Source organism: Poromitra crassiceps, assembly GCF_964638095.1.
Source record: "Poromitra crassiceps genome assembly, chromosome: 3".
NCBI lineage: Eukaryota > Metazoa > Chordata > Actinopteri > Beryciformes > Melamphaidae > Poromitra > Poromitra crassiceps.
In genome coordinates, this window is record NC_139625.1 from 14,792,183 (window position 1) to 14,811,709 (window position 19,527).

The 19,527-nt window shown below is 46.0% G+C and overlaps 1 protein-coding gene across 1 annotated transcript in view; it reads left to right on the forward strand.

Annotated features, from left to right (window-relative positions):
* Positions 1 to 13,592, forward strand: part of LOC310774301 (radixin-like) — a 16,185-nt gene extending 2,593 nt beyond the window's left edge. The window contains exons 4-10 of the mRNA XM_083634345.1: positions 4,330 to 4,426; positions 4,599 to 4,762; positions 6,354 to 6,484; positions 6,986 to 7,146; positions 7,781 to 7,873; positions 8,686 to 8,919; positions 11,586 to 13,592. Of these exons, the coding sequence (XP_083490471.1) occupies positions 4,330 to 4,426; positions 4,599 to 4,762; positions 6,354 to 6,484; positions 6,986 to 7,146; positions 7,781 to 7,873; positions 8,686 to 8,919; positions 11,586 to 11,750 (1,045 nt within the window). The 3' untranslated portion in view covers positions 11,751 to 13,592. The remainder of the gene's footprint in view (positions 1 to 4,329; positions 4,427 to 4,598; positions 4,763 to 6,353; positions 6,485 to 6,985; positions 7,147 to 7,780; positions 7,874 to 8,685; positions 8,920 to 11,585) is intronic.
* The last annotated feature ends 5,935 nt before the right edge of the window (positions 13,593 to 19,527 follow it).

Sequence of the window (19,527 nt, forward strand, 5' to 3'; positions counted from 1 at the left end):
ATGCTGTAGTTCCTCGAATGGCCACTTGAGGCTGTATCCAAAAGGGAGTCGTTCCCCATTCACCCCCCATGTTAAAAGGCCCAACTTTGCAACAGGATTAAACATGTTTACAGCTGGGCGTCCGAGTAGTGTACCAGTAGATTCCCCTGCCTACCAACACGAGGGTCGCTGTGCCTATTTGAGGGTATGTGTCCTGGTCGCTGCACCAGCGCCTCCTCTGGTCAGTCGGCCCGCCTGGTCAGGGTGGAAGGAAGGGAACTGGTGGGAATAGCGTGATCCTCCCTCGCGCTACGTCCTACCGGTGAAGCTCCCCCTGTCAGGTGAAAAGAAGCGAATAGCAACTGTGCATGTGTCGGAGGAAGCACGGTGCTAGTCTCGGCTCTCCCCAGACCGGCAGAGGGTGGAGCAGCGACCGGGGCAGCCAATAGGGCAGCATGGGGATAAATTGGCCAAGTATAATTGGGGAGAAAATGGGGGGAAGTTGGGGAAAAAAACACGTTTACAGCCTGGTTCAAAACATCGTTTTGGCATAGTATAGCTAATTTCACCTTTCATGACGGTGGGTGAATTTGTATATAACTCACCCGTTTAGAGTCAAATTGACGATAGAAAAGATTATGTTTTGGGCGTGATTGACAGGTGGCCTGTCCAGTGATCGCGCAGCTTGCCCAACACGGACCAATAGCAGGCGGAGCTGCGGCTCTGGGAAAACCCCTCGTCTCGTCTCGTGCGAGCTGCGCAAGGACCCCAAGATGGCGACGGCCACACCAGGCCTCAAACATCGACCGTCTCAAAACAGGAGTGGCTACGTCCATATTTATTTACAACTCTGTAGAAAGTGAAAGTCGCTATACTCTCTCAGCCCACAACTACAGGGCAGCTTTGAAATGGATCGGTCACGTAGCGAGGCTGTAGGTGGGTGTGGACTAGTGATGCGCAGGCCGCAGTTTTAACCGCGCTGACCGCGGATATCCCGCCCCGTGGGCGGGCCGGATCGTAAAAATAAACATTCTGATTAATAGCGGATGGGTTGCGGGCGGTTGAAACGATGTATCATTAATGAGGAAAAATATACTAAATATAACATATTTTAAGCTACATTTTTCCTCAGGCACATTCTTAGTCGCCTATTGTAGATCCCCCCAAAGGACCCACGGCCGTAAACCAAACAATAGCCATGTGCTAGGTCGGTAGGCTCCACTTTTCGTCCATATATGGTCAATGATGTCACCCTCAAAAAGGAGTCTCCGCTGAAGACGTGTTTGAAGAGAAGAGGCGTTCGTATTTTCCCATACAATGAGGCGATCAGTGTTGGGCAAGTTACTTTCAAAATGTAATATACTACATATTACTAGTTACTTTCATTTGAAAGTAATAAGTTACTTTACAATATTACTTTCTGTGTAGAGTAACTCGTTACTTATTACACTACTTTTGCATTACTTTTACTAAAACAACAGCAGCAGTAGAATGACATCGCCGCCCCGGGAACATCCCGAAAAATAATTTCAACCATTTTTATTTGCATAAAAACACATAGTTTGATTAGGAAATTATTGTATCTTTTTTAAATATGTGCTTTAATTTAATAAAATGCAACTCAATTTGTAACTTGAGTTACTTGACAAAGTAACTGGTATAATATTACTGAAATCCTATAAGTAATAAGTTATATTACTGAGTTACTGCTAAAAGTAATATATTACATGTAATATGTTACTTTTGTAATGAGTTACCCCCAACACTGGAGGCGATCCAGTAAACTAAACTTAAAGCTATAGCGTTAGCCGAGTAAACTACACGAGGGCAAGTGGTGGACTGGACATAATACAGCATGGAAGTTTATTTGGAGTCTTGGACTGCAGCGATCGCACCAACGGCAGCAGAAATCGTAAGTTTGCTCCTTTTATAGCGTTTATAGCGTCGGGTGCATGGCGGGCTCGGATCTATAAATAGTATGAAATAATTTGCACGGATTTATGGCGGGCGGACGGTTCATGCATACACGCGGATTAGGATGGCATAAAAGCTCATCCGCGCATCTCTAGTGTGGACATAATTAATAATAGCGATAATTTCAGCATCAGAAACTTGGAAGAGAAAGAGCAACTCATTATAGTAAGCTTCGTTCCCTGAAGCCATTGCTTTTAGTTTGCCTTTTTGAGAGGATTCCCATCAGAGTGTAGCTTTTAATATATAGTCATTAATGAGATCTTCAAGGACCTCCGTCATCTAGAAGCCATTCAACTGCTGCCAGAAGGACAGGGATAAAAGTCGAATGCGGGCTCTTTCTGTTATAATAACCACAGAGGATTTACGCACTAAAAACAACCGGCCTTATTGGATCGGAGCCCCGTAAACAACACGTCGTTTTAGCTTTGACAATGTCAATTTGGAGTTATGATGGATATTAAATAAATAAATAAATAAAATATATATAAAATAAATCCACCCAAAATGTTACACAGTCTCATGACTTCTAAAGGAAGAGGAGAGGTAATTTACCCGCGACTAAAAGTGAAAACAATAGAAATGTATCAACTAATTGAGGACCATATATCAAGCATAGAAAGTCAGAAAAAAAACAACTGACATTAGTAATCGGTGTCATATTTCAATCCGTGCCTCAATAACAGGCCGAGTCCCTGAACGTTTAATCCATATTGTCAGGACAGACTGCAAGCAGTGGTTAGACCTCAACGTTTTTTAACAGCATGCAGTCCATTTGGAGACTCTGTGCTTTCTCAAATCATCATTCAAACGGTAGCAGCAAGTCTCCTAAATGGGCGGTGGTCAACCATTGACTCAGACCTGGTGAAAGTCTCCTAAGTGGGCGTGTCCATGGAGAACCATGGGTAAAACCCCACGTGACAAAATGACAGGAAGTGAGTTGAAGTCGGGGCCGTCTTGCTTGAAATCCCATCGTCTTTGACTGTAGCAGCTGACTTGTGTTGAACATCACCCCGGGGCGTGTGTGTTCAGTCGGTGCCCCACAAAGCTGGTTTCCTGCTCGTTGTCAGTGAAGTTGGCTCCAGGAAAAGAGTCCATCCAGCAATGGCGTTGCTCATGAACAGTGTTTTTTACTTTGGCACTTTTTGCCAGTTTCTCACTTTGCCAGAGACTACTGTATACAACACACGAAGAAGAAGTTAAACAAGGAAGCCGAGTTATAGTTTTAGAAGTAGACGTATGGAAAGAGAAGAGTGGTGACGGGTGGGAAAGGAAGATGGTGTCCGTCCGCGGTAGGGGGGCGTCTTTCCTGTCCTCCCTTGTCAGAGGTCTTGTTCCTCTGTGGAAGAATGGATGGATTTGATTCACAGCTCTGACAGCATTTCCTCTCACTGACCTTCTGTTGGGGCTCGTGCCCTTCCTCTCCCGACAACCACCTTAGGTCAACGCAGGCCGTGTCCTCCTTCCTGTTTCCCCCCCCCTTTCCTTCCCTCTCCCACCCTCTTAGGCCTTCCATTCATCATTTCACAACTACTCTAGTCCAGTGGTTCTCAAAGTGGGGTCCGCGGACCCCCAGTGGTCCTTGAGTGGGTTCCAGGGAGTCCCCAGCAAAAAGGGGGAATAATTCATTTTCACTCTAATACCATCCATAAGTAACACTTATTTAGGTTATTTAGGTCATGGGTTTCATACTTTTTGTGATGAAACGCCTAAAAGCAAAAATCGTATCAGTTGGGGGGACCCTGGGACAAAATCTTATCAACTGGGGGTCCGTGGTCTAATTTGTGTCAGTCTTAGGGGTCCTTGACTTGAAACAGCTTGAGAACCACTGCTCTAGTTCATGTCATGTGTTTGGCCTGGTGGCACTTTGCTCTACATATACAGTAGCTCATTTTCCTCTCATGTCACTATTCCTACCCACTTCTTAGATCGGAGACGACTGGGCGTAACTCTCCCGGGTTTCCTTCCCGGCAGATTTAAGCCTAAAATAATTCTGTTTCCGTTTTGGAATATGGGAGTAAAATGCACAAAGGGGGAAGGAAACCCCTCCATAATAAAAGATCCCCTGTGTATCCGCAGGGCCTGTTTCACTTCAAGCCTTCCTCTCGCGCGTCGGCCATTTTAACCTGAGCACGCCCTTCACAGCTCTCTGTTGAAATAATGCTGACAAACTCTTAAGTGAAAATGACTACTTGGGGCTCATCATTTCCTTGTAAGGTGGTCTGTTTACACCCAGCGCCATCTGCTGGCTGGATTTCATACAACCAAAGATTGGACTCCCCTCTGTATGTCGGTGTCTCTGAGCGGGGTGTCCAAGGAGTTTGGATGTCTTCTGTATGGAGGCTACTATTAAGCAGATGTGTTCATTTCTTCTCCCAGATTGACACCGAAGATCGGCTTCCCCTGGAGTGAGATCAGGAACATCTCCTTCAATGACAAGAAGTTTGTCATCAAACCTATTGACAAGAAAGCACCCGTGAGTTTGGCCGCATAGACCTTAACAGCTAGTTTTTTAACTTATTCTTGGAAAGGCCTGTAAGTCCAAACAATAATAATTCTGCCTTTCCTCTTGTAGACAGTTTTGTGCACATTCCAAAATGTCCGCATTTAAAGACTAATCTTCTGCCCCTCTCTCCCCCCCCTGCCAGGACTTTGTGTTTTATGCCCCGCGGTTGCGCATCAACAAGCGTATCCTGGCGCTGTGTATGGGCAACCACGAGCTGTACATGAGGCGGAGGAAGCCCGACACCATCGAGGTGCAGCAGATGAAGGCTCAGGCCAGAGAGGAGAAGCACCACAAACAGATGGAGAGGTACTGGAGAGCACACACACACACACACACACACACACACACACATATTTTGTCCCCGTCGTCATGGGGAAGTCTCCTGGGACTGGGAGAGACATGGGGAAAAAAATGTCCTGGAAAAGTGATGGGACATTATGCATATAAGTTTAGGAAATTGTTGAAGTTTGTCTTTTTTGGCGTAGTTCAACCTCCATCTTAGCCTTATGTAGATATAGATTGCAATATCTAATTGGTCATGGGTCAATATCCTCCAATTCACTGAATAGTCATGGACTTTTCACAGGCACGCACGCACACACACACACACACACACACACACACACACACACACACACACTTCTGTCACACAGATGCAGGTAGCCAAGCTTATATTAGCATGATTTTATGTAGGCTAAAGCGCTGACAGTTGTGGGACATGTTCACCACAAAGAGTTGCTAGAAGAGTGATAGAGAATCAACTAAAGTAAGAGTCCTTGAGATTCGGCTTACTTGAATATATTTAATATCTCATGAGAGGAAGAGAATGCCGAATACATTTTCTTTGAATAGAAAGAGATTAGTGTTTTTTTTTTTAAATAAGATGCAATGACGCATACTGACAACTGACATGATACAAGATAAGTTGACACAGAGGCATAGTCCACAGTAAGTTGTGGCACAGAGATTACATTGTGTGGGATGAAAGCATCACAGATAGTGTGGAGAGGAGACACAGTGGTATAAGGCCAAGACAGAGGCCAGCGCTTGGATACAGTCAAAAGAGACGAGCTGTTATCCTAGAGAAGGACGTCAATGACAGATAAAGACACGCTCATGTGTGGTGTTCTTCTTCTAAGGGTACAATGCAGACCCATACAGAAACATGAGGTCACAGGATGGACAGGATGTGAGATTAAATGTGTGTGATTATCTGTGTGTGTATGTATTTATATGAATAACTAAAAGCTTAAGGGGGGGCGGGTACTGGGTACTGAACTATCGTGTGTGAGTCTGATAAAACTCTCTCTAAAAGAGAGAACATCTCCACTAGAGGGCAGACTTGCCTATTTATACCTTTGACCAGAGGCAGAATGAATAACTTCAACTTTCCTTTACCTTCTAGGATGCCTCTCAACTAGTAGAACCAGAAATGACGTCTGTGCAATTAATCACATTTTAATTTTAATTACAATTTTGGCTTCCCACAATTATGAAAACAAGATAATCAAGATACAACTAAATTAATTTTCACATTTATTTTAGTTAGCCTATTTGTGAATGAGAACTCCCGCACACTGTCTCCACTTGCAATTACAAGTTTATCTGATGAAGGTCGTTGGACCGAAACGTTATTCTTTTGTTTAATTGTGTGGGAGTTCTCATTTTTGAATTGAGTGTTTTTCAGTTCAATTATATTTAAAGTGAGAAGAAGTCCAGTATAAAAAAAATCAAGTTCAATAAATGCATGATGTTGTAATGAGTAATAAATAAATTAAATAATCGTGATCTCAATATCAGTAAAAAAAAAAATCATGCTTATGATTTTCTGGCATAAATTGGGCAGCGCTACCAGAAATGTTTTTCAGACTCAAAACCACTGAATGTCACTTCCCAGGGCCCAGCTGGAGAACGAGAAGAAGAAGCGAGAGCACGCAGAGAAAGAGAAGGAGCGGATAGAACGAGAGAAGGACGAACTCATGGAGAGGCTGAGGCAGATCGAAGAGCAGACGCTGAGAGCCCAGAAAGGTACCCGGCTTTCTGTTCCTCTCTCCAACTGTTTATCCATCTTTGCTGCTCTCTCTCTCTCTCTCTCTCTCTCTCTCCATCTTATTAGAGAATCCCCCGCGGGCCGCGAGTCGAGGCCAACCTCGTGTATTCATAATGCTAACTTTAACCGGGATGAAAAGAAAAGATGAATTGATGTTTTCACTTATTAATATTGTTGTTCAGTCCCACACACATCTGATGTATTTGTAGACCCACCCATCATCGCGCTATAGAGTGACTGACCTAGTGGACAGTCGAAATGTGCAGGAACTCTCAGAAGAAGGAGCAATATTATTACCTCTGCCAAGGACGATATGTTTTCGGTGCTGTCTGTCTGTTTATTAGCAGGATTACGGGGACGATTTTCATGAAACTTGGTGGAAGGGTGTAGCATGGCCCAAGGAAGAAGCCACGAGAGTTTGGAGCGGATCCGATCCGACTCACAAAGATCTGTGTGCATGTGCGTGTGTCTGCCCACAGAGCTTGAGGAGCAGACGTTGCGAGCGCTGGAGTTGGAGCAGGAGAGGAGGAGAGCTCGGGAGGAGGCGGAGCGGCTGGAGAGAGACAGACAGGCTGCAGAGGAGGCCAAGGCAGAGCTGGCCAAACAGGCCGCAGACCAGATGAAGAACCAGGAGCAACTGGTGCGTCTGTCTGTCTGTCTGTCTGTCTGTCTGTCTGTCTGTGTGTGTGTCTGTCTGTCTGTTTGTGTGTGTGTGTCTGTCTGTCTGTTTGTGTGTGTGTGTGCGCGATTGATTGAACGTAGTGCGTGTGACGTCACCCATTGGTTCGTGGGATTGTTCTTTTGAAGCCTCAGGTTTGGCATTTTGGCCACTGCCATCTTGGTTCTCGTGCAGCTCACCAGGGGTTCACAGAGCCTGCCCGCTATTGGTCTGCTGTCTCCGGTCAGCTGGTCAGCTTTTGCCCATCATGGCCAAAAGTATTTTTTTTATTGTCTATTTTACGCTAAACAGGTGAGTTATATAAGAACTCACCCCCATACAGTTATAATGAAATTAGCTGTAGAGACCAAAACCGTTTTTTGTTTGTTTTGTTTTGTAGCAAGCTGTAAACTTGTTTATTTCTGCTGTAAAGTTGGACATTTTAATATGGGGGTCAATGGGGATTTGCTCGATTTTGGAGCCAGCCTCAGTTGGCCATTGGAGGATCTGCCGTTTTGGGCATTTCCGCATTGACCTCATTTTCGACAAACGGAACCCCCCCCTCAGCTCTGTGTGTGTTTGTGACAGCAGGGTCTTGGTCTGTCTTTTCTCCCAGGCGGCTGAGCTTGGCGAATTCACAGCTAAGATTGCTCTCCTGGAGGAAGCCAAGAGGAAAAAAGAGGATGAGGCCTCAGAGTGGCAGCACAAGGTACTACACCCCATCCACCCCCCTCCTCCCCCCCCCACACACACACACACACACACACACACACAATTGCGGTGGGGATGGGACGAAACGAACATGGGAAAACCTTGAAATCTTCCCGGCCACTGCATGTTATGGCTGTCTTGTTGGAAAAATAGTTTTATCACTTCAAGTAACCACATTTTCACAAATGTGGTTAGACCATTAAGTGGAATCAATTATTAGTTTGAGATGATGATAGAGTACTCCACCTGGTGTTTTTCAATATTTCCGTTCTTGGAGGGGAGGTATTTTTATGGAAATTGTGTAACATTATCAGTCATTTTTTTAAAACATTTTCAGCACCTTTTAACAATAGCGCGATCATATTGATAACTGTGATAATTTTTTGGGGTCACTTTAATTGATATGACATTTTCATACCGTTTCATCGCTACATGAGGTGAATGAGGTTTATTACCTCCGCTAAGGAGGTTATGATTTCGGTGCCGTTTGTTTGTCTGTTAGCAGGATTATGGCTTAACTACTGGGCTGATTTTCATGAAACTTGGTGGGAGGGGGTAGGGCCAAGGAAGAAGCCATTACATTTCAGAGCGAATCCGATCTGGGTCGGGTCGGGTCAATGGGAGAGGGCGGGGCTAGGGAAAAGGGGGCATAGCTAGGAATACGAAGGGGAGTGGCTTGGGGGATGTGAGCCTTGGCGGAGGTCTGCACTCTCTTGAGTGCACTTCTAGTCTTCTTGAGTTGATTTCAGTGCCCATGCGTTTATCGATTGGTGTTTCCATTCTTTTCCTTCTCCTCCCCTCCTTCCCCAGGCCATGTCGGCCCAGGAGGACCTGGAGAAGACCAAGGAGGAGCTGAAGTCGGCCATGACGGTGGTGCCGGTGCCGGCGGGCGGCAGCACGGAGAGCGAGCACGACGAGCAGGACGAGAACCACGCCGAGGCCAGCGCCGAGCTCTCCAACGAGGGCGTGGACCTGGACCTGATGAGCGAGGAGGAGCGCCTCACTGAGGCCCAGAAGAACGACCGCGTCAAGAAACAGCTGCAGGTCAGCCCCACATTATCTGCTTCACTGTTTAGGCTGTAGGCAGTGTTGTAGTCCAGCCCCGAGTCCTGGACTCATTCCCAGGACTCGCAACTCGACTTGGACTTGAGCACTGATGACTCAGAACTTGGAAATGAGCACTCAGACTTGTTAATTGATAGACCTTTTGTTGTTGTTGTTGTAATAGGCCCTAATAATTTGGCTTAACATATTGATAGCTATTTTAATACAGTGACATTATTCAATTTCATTCCAGGGCAGGCACGTGTGTTCCACCTAAATGCGGGTTCACATTCAGTAACCTAGGGACTCAAAATCTTCTTTGGTGACTCGGACTCGAACACTGGGGACTCGAGACTCGACTTGGACTGCAGATATAGTGACTTGACACTGGCTGTAGGGGAATGATTTGACTCGTTTCTGTCACTGTCACGTTTTCAAGACAATTCTCTAAACAAGTGAAGTTAGACTTTAAACAAGGGATTGTTTCACCTCATTGGAAGAATTTGTGTACTTGTTTTAAGAATCATAATCACTTATTGCCACAGTAGGTAATCAGATTACATATGAGGAAGTTGATTTAGTGTAAGACGGTATGCAGCGCAGCGGTCACATCAATAGTCAGAAGACAAATCAAGAGATGAAATTACTAAAAGAAAATCATAATATATACAACAGACACAAATCAGAAACCTGAATTCAAGATTTAAATGATTTTGATGTACAGAGGGAGGCTGTAGACACGGTAGGAAGGAACACATTGGTGCCTTTGTTGTTCATAGGCTTCCCACAGGTCCTTGAAACCCTTGAAAGTTGGTGAATTTGAGGGGGAAAATCAAGGCCTTGAAATTATACAAATAGACGTTCATTGGTCGAGGGTTGAGGGTCATTGAAAGTGCTTGAATGTATTTTGTGCAAGAATAGAAATAGATTATTATTTATTTACTTGATGTTAAAGCCCCCAACTTGTAACTTTCTGCTGAGCAGCAGCAACAGCGGCCTCTGCTGCCACAAGTAATAAATGCTACACTTCCCTGTTTGTACGTTCAAGTATCATCCTTATTTAACTTTCTGCTTGTACTCTCTACTTTGCTAACCTTTCTGCAGTGTTTATAACTGATTGGCTGGGGGGGGGGAAACTGTCGCTAATCATACCACTAATCAAGTTGGCAAGCGATAAACACGTTTCACTTCCTATATATACTTCACAATAAAAGTCTCCCGTTAGTTTGTCAGCAGAAAGCTTTTATATGTGAAGGAGCTGCAGCGGGAAATGGGAGTCCCAGGGAACTTGACAGAATCTTGAAGTTACATGGTGCAGGAAACAGGCGTTCAGGGGGCAGAGTGGGAATTACAGAGGTGCCATTCTTTATTAGAAGTGAGTGTACCATCAAAATGTATTCAAATCGGTTATATCAGGTAAAAAGTTACATATTGGAGTGTTAACACGGCACACTTGAGAAGTGTTCACAGTTCACACATTCAAGCCTATCTGTTTAATTGTTGTCTGTGAGCTTCTCTAAAGCCTGTTATTTCTCATTATAAATTATTCTCAGTGTTGTAACAGTAATAAATAACCTTGATCCATGTCTCAAACGATGCCATGTTGGGTCCTTGAATTTGAGGGTATTGGGCCTTGGAAAGTCAGTGAATTTGATAAGGTGTGGGAACCCTGGTTGCAGTAAGAGTGACTTCTGAGATGATGCAGGTGTCTAATGATATGTTTCTCCTCTTCTCTACCTCACCCCTCTCTCTCTGTGTCCTCTCCCTGTCACCCCCCTCTCTCTGTGTCCTCTCCCTGTCACCCCCCTCTCTCTGTGTCCTCTCCCTGTCACCCCCCCTCTCTCTGTGTCCTCCCCCTGTCACCCCCCTCTCTCTGTGTCCTCCCCCTGTCACCCCCCTCTCTCTATGTCCTCCCCCTGTCACCCCCCTCTCTCTGTGTCCTCTCCCTGTCACCCCCCTCTCTCTGTGTCCTCCCCCTGTCACCCCCCTCTCTCTGTGTCCTCTCCGTGTCGCCCCCCTCTCTCTGTGTCCTCTCCCTGTCACCCCCCTCTCTCTCTGTTTCCTCCCCCTGTCGCCCCCCTCTCTCTGTGTCCTCTCCCTGTCACCCCCCTCTCTCTCTGTGTCCTCCCCCTGTCGCCCCCCTCTCTCTGTGTCCTCTCCCTGTCACCCCCCTCGCTGTGTCCTCTCCCTGTCGCCCCGCTCTCTCTGTGTCCTCTCCCTGTCACCCCCCTCTCTCTGTGTCCTCTCCCTGTCGCCCCCCTCTCTCTGTGTCCTCTCCCTGTCGCCCCCCTCTCTCTGTGTCCTCTCCGTGTCACCCCCCTCTCTCTGTGTCCTCTCCCTGTCACCCCCCTCTCTCTGTGTCCTCTCCCTGTCGCCCCCCCTCTCTCTCTGTGTCCTCCCCCTGTCGCCCCCCTCTCTCTGTGTCCTCTCCCTGTCACCCCCCTCGCTGTGTCCTCTCCCTGTCGCCCCCCTCTCTCTGTGTCCTCCCCCTGTCACCCCCCTCACTGTGTCCTCTCCCTGTCACCCCCCTCTCTCTGTGTCCTCTCCCTGTCACCCCCCTCTCTCTGTGTCCTCTCCCTGTCGCCCCCCTCTCTCTGTGTCCTCTCCCTGTCACCCCCCTCTCTCGCTCTCTCTCTCTCTCTCTCTCTGTGCTCTCCCTCCTCCAGGCGCTGAGCTCAGAGTTGGCGGACGCCCGGGACGAAACCAAGAAGACGACAAACGACCTGCTGCACGCCGAGAACGTCAAGGCGGGCCGAGACAAATACAAGACGCTGCGTCAGATCCGATCGGGCAACACGAAGCAGCGCATTGACGAGTTTGAGTCCATGTGAGTCGTCGCCCGCCCCGCCCTGCCCTCCCCCCTGCCTCCGCCTCGCTCCCCCGCCCTCCTCTCCCCATAGGGGCAGTTGCTCCCAAACTCCCCTCAGCCATTGGCCGCTCGCTTTTCATGGACAACAGATGCTGCCGTCCTCATAAATCCCGCCTCCCGACTGCCCCCCCCCCCCCCCAAGACTCCCCAACCCACGCAATCGTGAGAAATCCAGAAGGGCGCGGCTGCCACCTCGCCAATCTTTGCCAAAGTTCTGCCCACATATCCGCTCCAAAACGTGTGGGATGTCTCCACTCCAAAACGTGTGGGACGTCTCCACTCCAAAACGTGTGGGACGTCTCCACTCCAAAACGTGTGGGACGTCTCCCAGATACGGAGCTGCCTACGCAACACGCCACTCTGAATGTGCAACTTATTGCCGTACTGCAGAGAACGACCATCGTCATGCTTGTGAAGCTCAAGCGCAGGGGAAAAGAGAAACTGTATAACCAAAATGGAAACGATTTGGATTGTTTTTTTTTTCTTAAGCAAACACGGCCATCGCAAGCTATTTGTGTTTTGTTTTCGCTTGTATGCAAAGCTTTAGTATTATTATCCCATGTCGTCAGTTAAAAATGATTTCCTGTCTTCTCCTCTTTTTTTCCTTTTCCTCTGCGGTTTTTTTGACTGGTTTTATTGACGCCCTGTTCTTTGTAGTTGTCGTACACAGTGAGGTGGGGTTGGTCCCAGGCCAGGAATAAAGGCTTAGACACATTTAGGTCTTGATCATTTTCACTCTGTTGGCGTTTCGGTGTTGAAGCGCCACTTTGTCGCATCTTGTCCGAACATCTCAAACGCATGACGTGCGAAAAAGCTTTAGTATCTGTGAGTCACTTAGAGAGCTGGTTCGGGTTTGACTCGCAACTCTCAAATCAAGTCAAACCGTATTTTGAAAGTGGAATTTGTAGGTTTATATAAAAAAACGATATTACAATCTTTCTCGGTGGTTTCATTTTAGACTGATTACTGATTAGCAGGAGCAGCGGCGGCGGCATTTTCAACTTTTGATGGAAATCCTTTTTTTTTGTGTGTGTGAATTGATTTGGAGTCAAAGTGAATTGACCCTCGTAGGGGAAAGAGCCAGCCGACTTGTCAGGTTTTGATGAATGAATGTAGCAAAGGTAACAAAGGGAAAGCAGTGTTTTCACATGTAGAGGTGAGGTCGTGCCACTGAGCCATCGCCCTCCAGCTCAATAGTGTTATGAAGATAAGCTAATTGATTAGTGTGTGCGTGTGCGTGTGTGTGTTTCGCCACCTGAATCCCAGTGTTTCACGTGCAGTCACCATAGATGGTTTTCTCTGCCTGCCAGCTCACAAAGGAACCAGGGATTTTAGACAGACAGACAGACAGACAGACAGAGACAGACAGCACAGACAGACGGACAGAAAAACGCCATGTCCAAGCTGTTCGTCTGTCCATCCAAAAGTGTGTAGCTGTGGAAGCTGAGGCCTGGCACCTCTCTGGCTGGGGAGCTTATGAAAACATCGGTCTTCGAACCCGCGACAAATCTCTACCTCAGTACTGTTAGCATGGTGACTGACCAGACAAACACTCCCTTCACCCCCTCCCCTCTACTGTTAGCATGGTGACTGACCAGTTACTCTCTTCACCCCCTCCCCTCTACTGTTAGCATGGTGACTGACCAGTTACTCTCTTCACCCCCCCCCCTACTGTTAGCATGGTGACTGACCAGTTACTCCCTTCACCCCCTCCCCTCTACTGTTAGCATGGTGACTGACCAGTTACTCCCTTCACCCCCTCCCCTCTACTGTTAGCATGGTGACTGACCAGTTACTCCCTTCACCCCCTCCCCTCTACTGTTAGCATGGTGACTGACCAGTCACTCCCTTCACCCCCTCCCCTCTACTGTTAGCATGGTGACTGACCAGTCACTCCCTTCACCCCCTCCCCTCTACTGTTAGCATGGTGACTGACCAGTCACTCCCTTCACCCCCTCCCCTCTACTGTTAGCATGGTGACTGGCCAGCCACTCCCTTCACCCCCTCCCCTCTACTGTTAGCATGGTGACTGACCAGTCGAACACTCCCTTCACCCCCTCCCCTCTACTGTTAGCATGGTGACTGACCAGTCACTCCCTTCACCCCCTCCCCTCTACTGTTAGCATGGTGACTGACCAGTCGAACACTCCCTTCACCCCCTCCCCTCTACTGTTAGCATGGTGACTGACCAGTCGAACACTCCCTTCACCCCCTCCCCTCTACTGTTACCATGGTGACTGACAAACACTCCCTTCACCCCCTCCCCTCTCCTCCACAAAATACAAAGAAAAGCACACAAAAAGTTGAGAATGATCTGCAGTGAGTTGACGTGAACGTTCTTGGGCGGTGCTCCTGGGCAGGCGAAGTGATGTGCGGAGCTCATCCTCCAGCTGCTTTGTGGCTTGGTAAAGGATTTCAGGAGACTGCTGCTCTTTCTGTAAGACGCACCTCCGAACAATGCTAGAAGAGAACAATGCTAGAAGTGATTACTAGTGTGAGTGAGAGGTGTGGCTTGTTAGGTGAGAGGTGTGGCTTGTTAGGTGAGAGGTGTGGCTCGTTAGGTGAGAGGTGTGGCTCGTTAGCTTTTGAAGCTAGTTGTTAACAGATCGGCCTCTCCCTCGCTCACTTGTTTTGGTTCAATCCCACAATGTTCCATGAAATTTCTCGTACTGTTTTTCCGGGAAAATTCCCAAATGGCGAGGAAGGCAGATCTATGAATTCTGCTGCAAATGTAACTGTGCACCACGACGCACTGCGAGCACTGAAGGTGGTATGGGATTACAGCGGCTATGGAGACAATAGACATAGGTTTTGTGCTTCTGTGTCTCTGGGTCCTGTGAAGCTTCTGTGAGGTGTTTTCTTTTTTTTCGGTGGTGACCGGCTGGGCCCACAGAAGCTGTTTGGGCTCGAGACTCGTCTTCTAAAAGAAAGCTTTCCCATAAAATATATATTTTTTAAAAAACGTCTTCGATGTCTGCTCCGAAATGGCAGAGCCACCAAATGGATTGTTTAGGACTGAGAGACTTGTGATTTTGTACAGGGGGTCAAGAAAAGAAAGAAGTAGGACGTTTAAGATGTTCTTGATTGTGTGGGATGGACCTCTGTTATTGAGTTCTGCAACTCTCTTTTCCAGCAGCAAATGGACACACAGGCCAATCCCTCTTCAAATCCGTCATATTTTCATTTAACTGCGTCCTTTATGCTCCGACAACAAATTGAGGTGCAAAAATAATGGTGCATTTTTTTATTATTATTTTTTTGGACATGAGTGAACCTCGAGTTTCTTCTCTCTTTTTTTTTTTTTTTTTGAATTTGCAACATGATGAAATGTGTTCATGGTATTATTTGTTATGCTAATACTTGACAGCTGGTGTTGGTTGATATGTTTTAAATGGCCAGAGTTTTAAAAGTTCAAAGCACTTGTATGAGACGAGACACCGAAGACTGCCTTTTGCGTTTTGAATCCACAAGAGTGTCCATTGTCCAAAAGGGGTTGCGTTTGCCATAGCAGGTGAATCATTCTCCTGTGCTTCTGACTCATATTTTTGTATTGTGTGTACTGTTTAAAAGACCTTAAACCAGAGGCGCACATCGCTAGACTGGGCGGCCTCATTGGAGGGGGGGGGGGGGACTCTTCTCGACATGCCCCGCACCCCCAAACACCTCAAACCTCATACACCCCCTTCCCCAACCCGGTTCCCCTCCAAACACACCACCACCACCCCAGGTCCAGGCTTTATGAGTATTGTTGTCCTGCCTGTCCCCTCCAATGAAGGCGCCGTCCGTGACGATGCCCGCTCTCTGGCACCAGCTGTCACGTTTTGCCGTTGAGGTTTTTCTTGAGGTTTTTTTTTTGTTCCTTATTGTTCATGTTAGTGTCCTTCAAGATAGAAAGCACAGATGGATTGCATTGTCCATTCCATTGGTTCACAAAATAAAAGTTTCAAATTTTGAGCGTGCGTTTGGGAAACGTTTGTGCCGTTTTTGCATGTCACGTAACTTGCTGTGTGCTGTTCCACACACGCTTTTGGCACCGTTTCAGGTCAAAGAAAATTCAACTTGTGTGCTGCACGCACGGTAAGATTTTAAGGTTCACGCACACACTCATTTTAAGCTGTACGCACCATTCAAACGAGACCAATTCAATTAAGACCAAGATGACACTGGTCACTGAGTTGTTTATTCTTGTAAACGGGCAATGATGAGATGTGATGAGCTTCCACCTCACATGCCTTTTTTTAATAAATGAAGAGTAACCAACTGCATAAGGCAAAGAGAACTCTGTACCATGCATAAGTATTATTGCTTTGACTAAAACCAACCACACACATCATTCATTATTATTACTATTATCATTATTGTTACGTTAATAATAATTGTTATAACAATAATAATCATAACAAATAATGATGCCAATCATAATAAATCAATGGCCCCAAAACTGGTTGATCATTCTAGTCAAAGCTGAAATGAGAGTTGAATAAAGGACAGTATGCTAGCTTTACCATCTACAATTGTAAGTTTTTGATGATCCAGAGAGAAAGGTTGGTGACCGTTCATGTTGGTTTATTCATGTCAATATAGAGATGCATTTTATTAGTTCATCATGTTCATGTGTGGAGTTTGCATGTTCTCTCCGTGTTCGTGACGTGTGGGTTTTCTCCGGGTGCTCCGGTTTCCTCTCACCGCCTAAAGACATGTATGTTAGGGTTAACATTCCTGTCAATGATCAAGGCAATGGCAAAAGAACTGGAGTTGGTCCCCGGGCGCTGCACGACGGCTGCTCACTGCTCCTAGTTCTAGGAAGGTTCCTAGTAGAGGATGGGTCAAATGCAGAGGATGCATTTCCCCATGGGGATAAATAAAGGATAACTTAACGTCAACTGCGGTAGAATTTCAAAGGATGGGGTCACACTCCTGTCTGTGATTGAGGCTCCCTGAAATTTCCTCCACAGAGCGCAGAAGGTACATTTCAGTGAGCCTTGACCCCATTGACCTTGTATTGGTTTGTGGCTCACTATCTGGAGCTGAGGAATAGCATGGATTGTGCTGAAAAAGGACTACCAATCATCATTGGTCAGTAGCAAATACAACTACGAGGTGGTTCGGGCACCTGGTAAGGATGTCACCTTGGCACCTCCCTAGGGAGGTGTTCCAGGCACGTCCAGCTGGGAGGAGACCACGGGACAGACCGAGGGCTAGGTGGAGAGGTATCTCCACGCTGGCCTGGGAACGCCTCGGGATCACCCAGTCAGAGCTGGCTAATGTGGCCAGGCAAAGGGAAGTTTGGGGTCCCCTGCTGGAACTGCTACCTCCGCGACCTGATCCCGGATAAGTGGTTGAAGATGGATGGACTCACTGTCAATCAACTATGATTGACTAACATTTGGTATTCCTCCCTGCACATATCATGTCAATCAAATATACTGTTATATGACATGATACAGTTATACTGTAAGCCAGTGTGTTTACCACTGCTGAGTTTGAACAATAACATTTCCCTCCCATCATCAGGGACTGAACCAGGCTATATCCAGCTAGGAATCAGCTGCTACAGGGCAGCAGATGTGGTGGAGAGGAGAAAGCCAGAGCAGTCAGGTTAAAGACATTGCATTTGAGCCAGAACACTCACCCCTGATCGGGGATTGAACCAATACTCAGACTGTCAGGTAATGGAGGACAAACCAGATTCTGCTGAGCCACTTCTGACTTGACCTTCATCATCTTATTTCTACAAGTGTTCACACTGCTGAAAACGAATGAGAGGGCTGAGAGTCAAACCAACAAGCTTCTACATGACGAGCAGTAGCAAACATCCCGTAGAGGACAATGATTTTCAGTTATATGAAAAGGTACACTGCCTTCAAGTGGCCACCAGGAGGCAGGTCTGGATAAGACGACAATACAAAGACATAAAGTATGACTCCACACACATCAAACTGTCAAATGGTAGTAATTGAGGTTGTCAATTGTATCGATAACGATAAGTATTGATACTACAAATTTGAAACAGACACAATACTCATTTGCAAGAGTATCGATACCAGCAGTGCTTTCTCTTAATGAAAATATTTAACATCAGATTTTTCCCTCCTTATTGTGCATCTGCTGGTCCATCTGTCTTTGTTTATTCTTATGCCTCTTGATGTGTTGTGGCTATCCAAGTTAGAAATGCGACTATCGGGACAACCCTTACCCTAGTAGTAATCAGTATAATTGTGGTTTAAATGCAATGGCCAGTGCACTCACCCGATGCCATATATGGATAATCCGGCCCAGGTTAGGGTTTATGGAGGGTGGGCGGGGGGCGGGGGGCGGGGGTGTGTTAGGACAAAGGTTGGACATATTTAGAAGGGGGGAGCTGAATGAAGAGCTAAGGTTCAGTTTGGTGCTAGATGAAGTGGAGCATCCTTCTCTTGGCCTTGCTGCAGGCTCTGGGCTGCTCAGGTGAGTTCCTCTATCCATCGCCTCATGAGGAGGGAAGTCACCCTATCCTGACTTTTTGACCTTTGACCAATTGGCGGCTATACTAGAAGAAATCTTAAAATTAAGATAGTTTTAATGTGTTTAAATTTGTTGGGTCACTGCATAATTCCATTTGTGTTATTTCCAGTGTTGGGCAAGTTACTTTCAAAATATAATATGCTACATATTACTAGTTACTTTCATTTGAAAGTAATAAGTTACTTTACAATATTACTGTCTGTGTAGAGTAACTTGTTACTTACACTACTTTTGCATTACTTTCACCAAAATAACAGCAGTAGCAGAATGACATCGCCGCTCTGGAGCCATCCCGAAAAATAATTTCAACCGGGAAGTCAGTGTATACCCGCCCAAAATTCGAAATGTTATCCTTTTCATTAGTTATTGTCATCTGTATTGGTTATTAGCATAAAAACACACCATTTGATTGGAAGATTATTTAAATATGTGCTTTAAAAAAAGGTAACTCAATTTGTAACTTGTGTTACTTGACAAAGTAACTGGTAGCCTATATAATATTACTGAAATCCTATTCATAAGAAGTTATATTACTGAGTTACTGCCAAAAGTAATATATTACATGTAATATGTTACTTTCATAATGCGTTACCCCAACACTGAGCTATACAGACACAGCAGAGCTAGAAATATGCTTTTTATCCACATTTTCTAGGGTGACAGTTTGCTAGTTTGCATCACTGAGGAAGCTACAATCAGCATTACTGTACAGGCGACAACAACTATAATAATAATAATAATAATACTTATTATTATTATAAGAATAAGAATACTTATTATTATTATTATTATTATAAGAATAAGATAGAAATATGCACAGACATGATATCAGAGACATTACAAACAGCACCGTCTGCTAAGTGCTACTGTTACTTCAGACAGACTGCATAACAGCTAACGTTATATCAGAGCTAGAACTGCATGTTTTTGAATGGAGTTTGGCTACATGTTAAGTTAATTCAGACTGATGCACGTTATTTCACAATCACGGACACGGGGCCAGACAGTAACACGGGTTGACATGACTTCATGCTTTAGCTGAGGTTAGTTTGAAATGGCATCAAAGCATTAAGGGGAGCTGGCGTAGCATAACGTTAGCTTATGCTAACGCTAGCTAACGTGTACGCTGTACAGCAATCAATGCCACAAAACAAAACATTACGACAGAGTGAGATATCGCGATATCATGGCTCGCTCTCTTTCGCGGTCTTTCAAAGCAGTGTCTTGACGGAGAG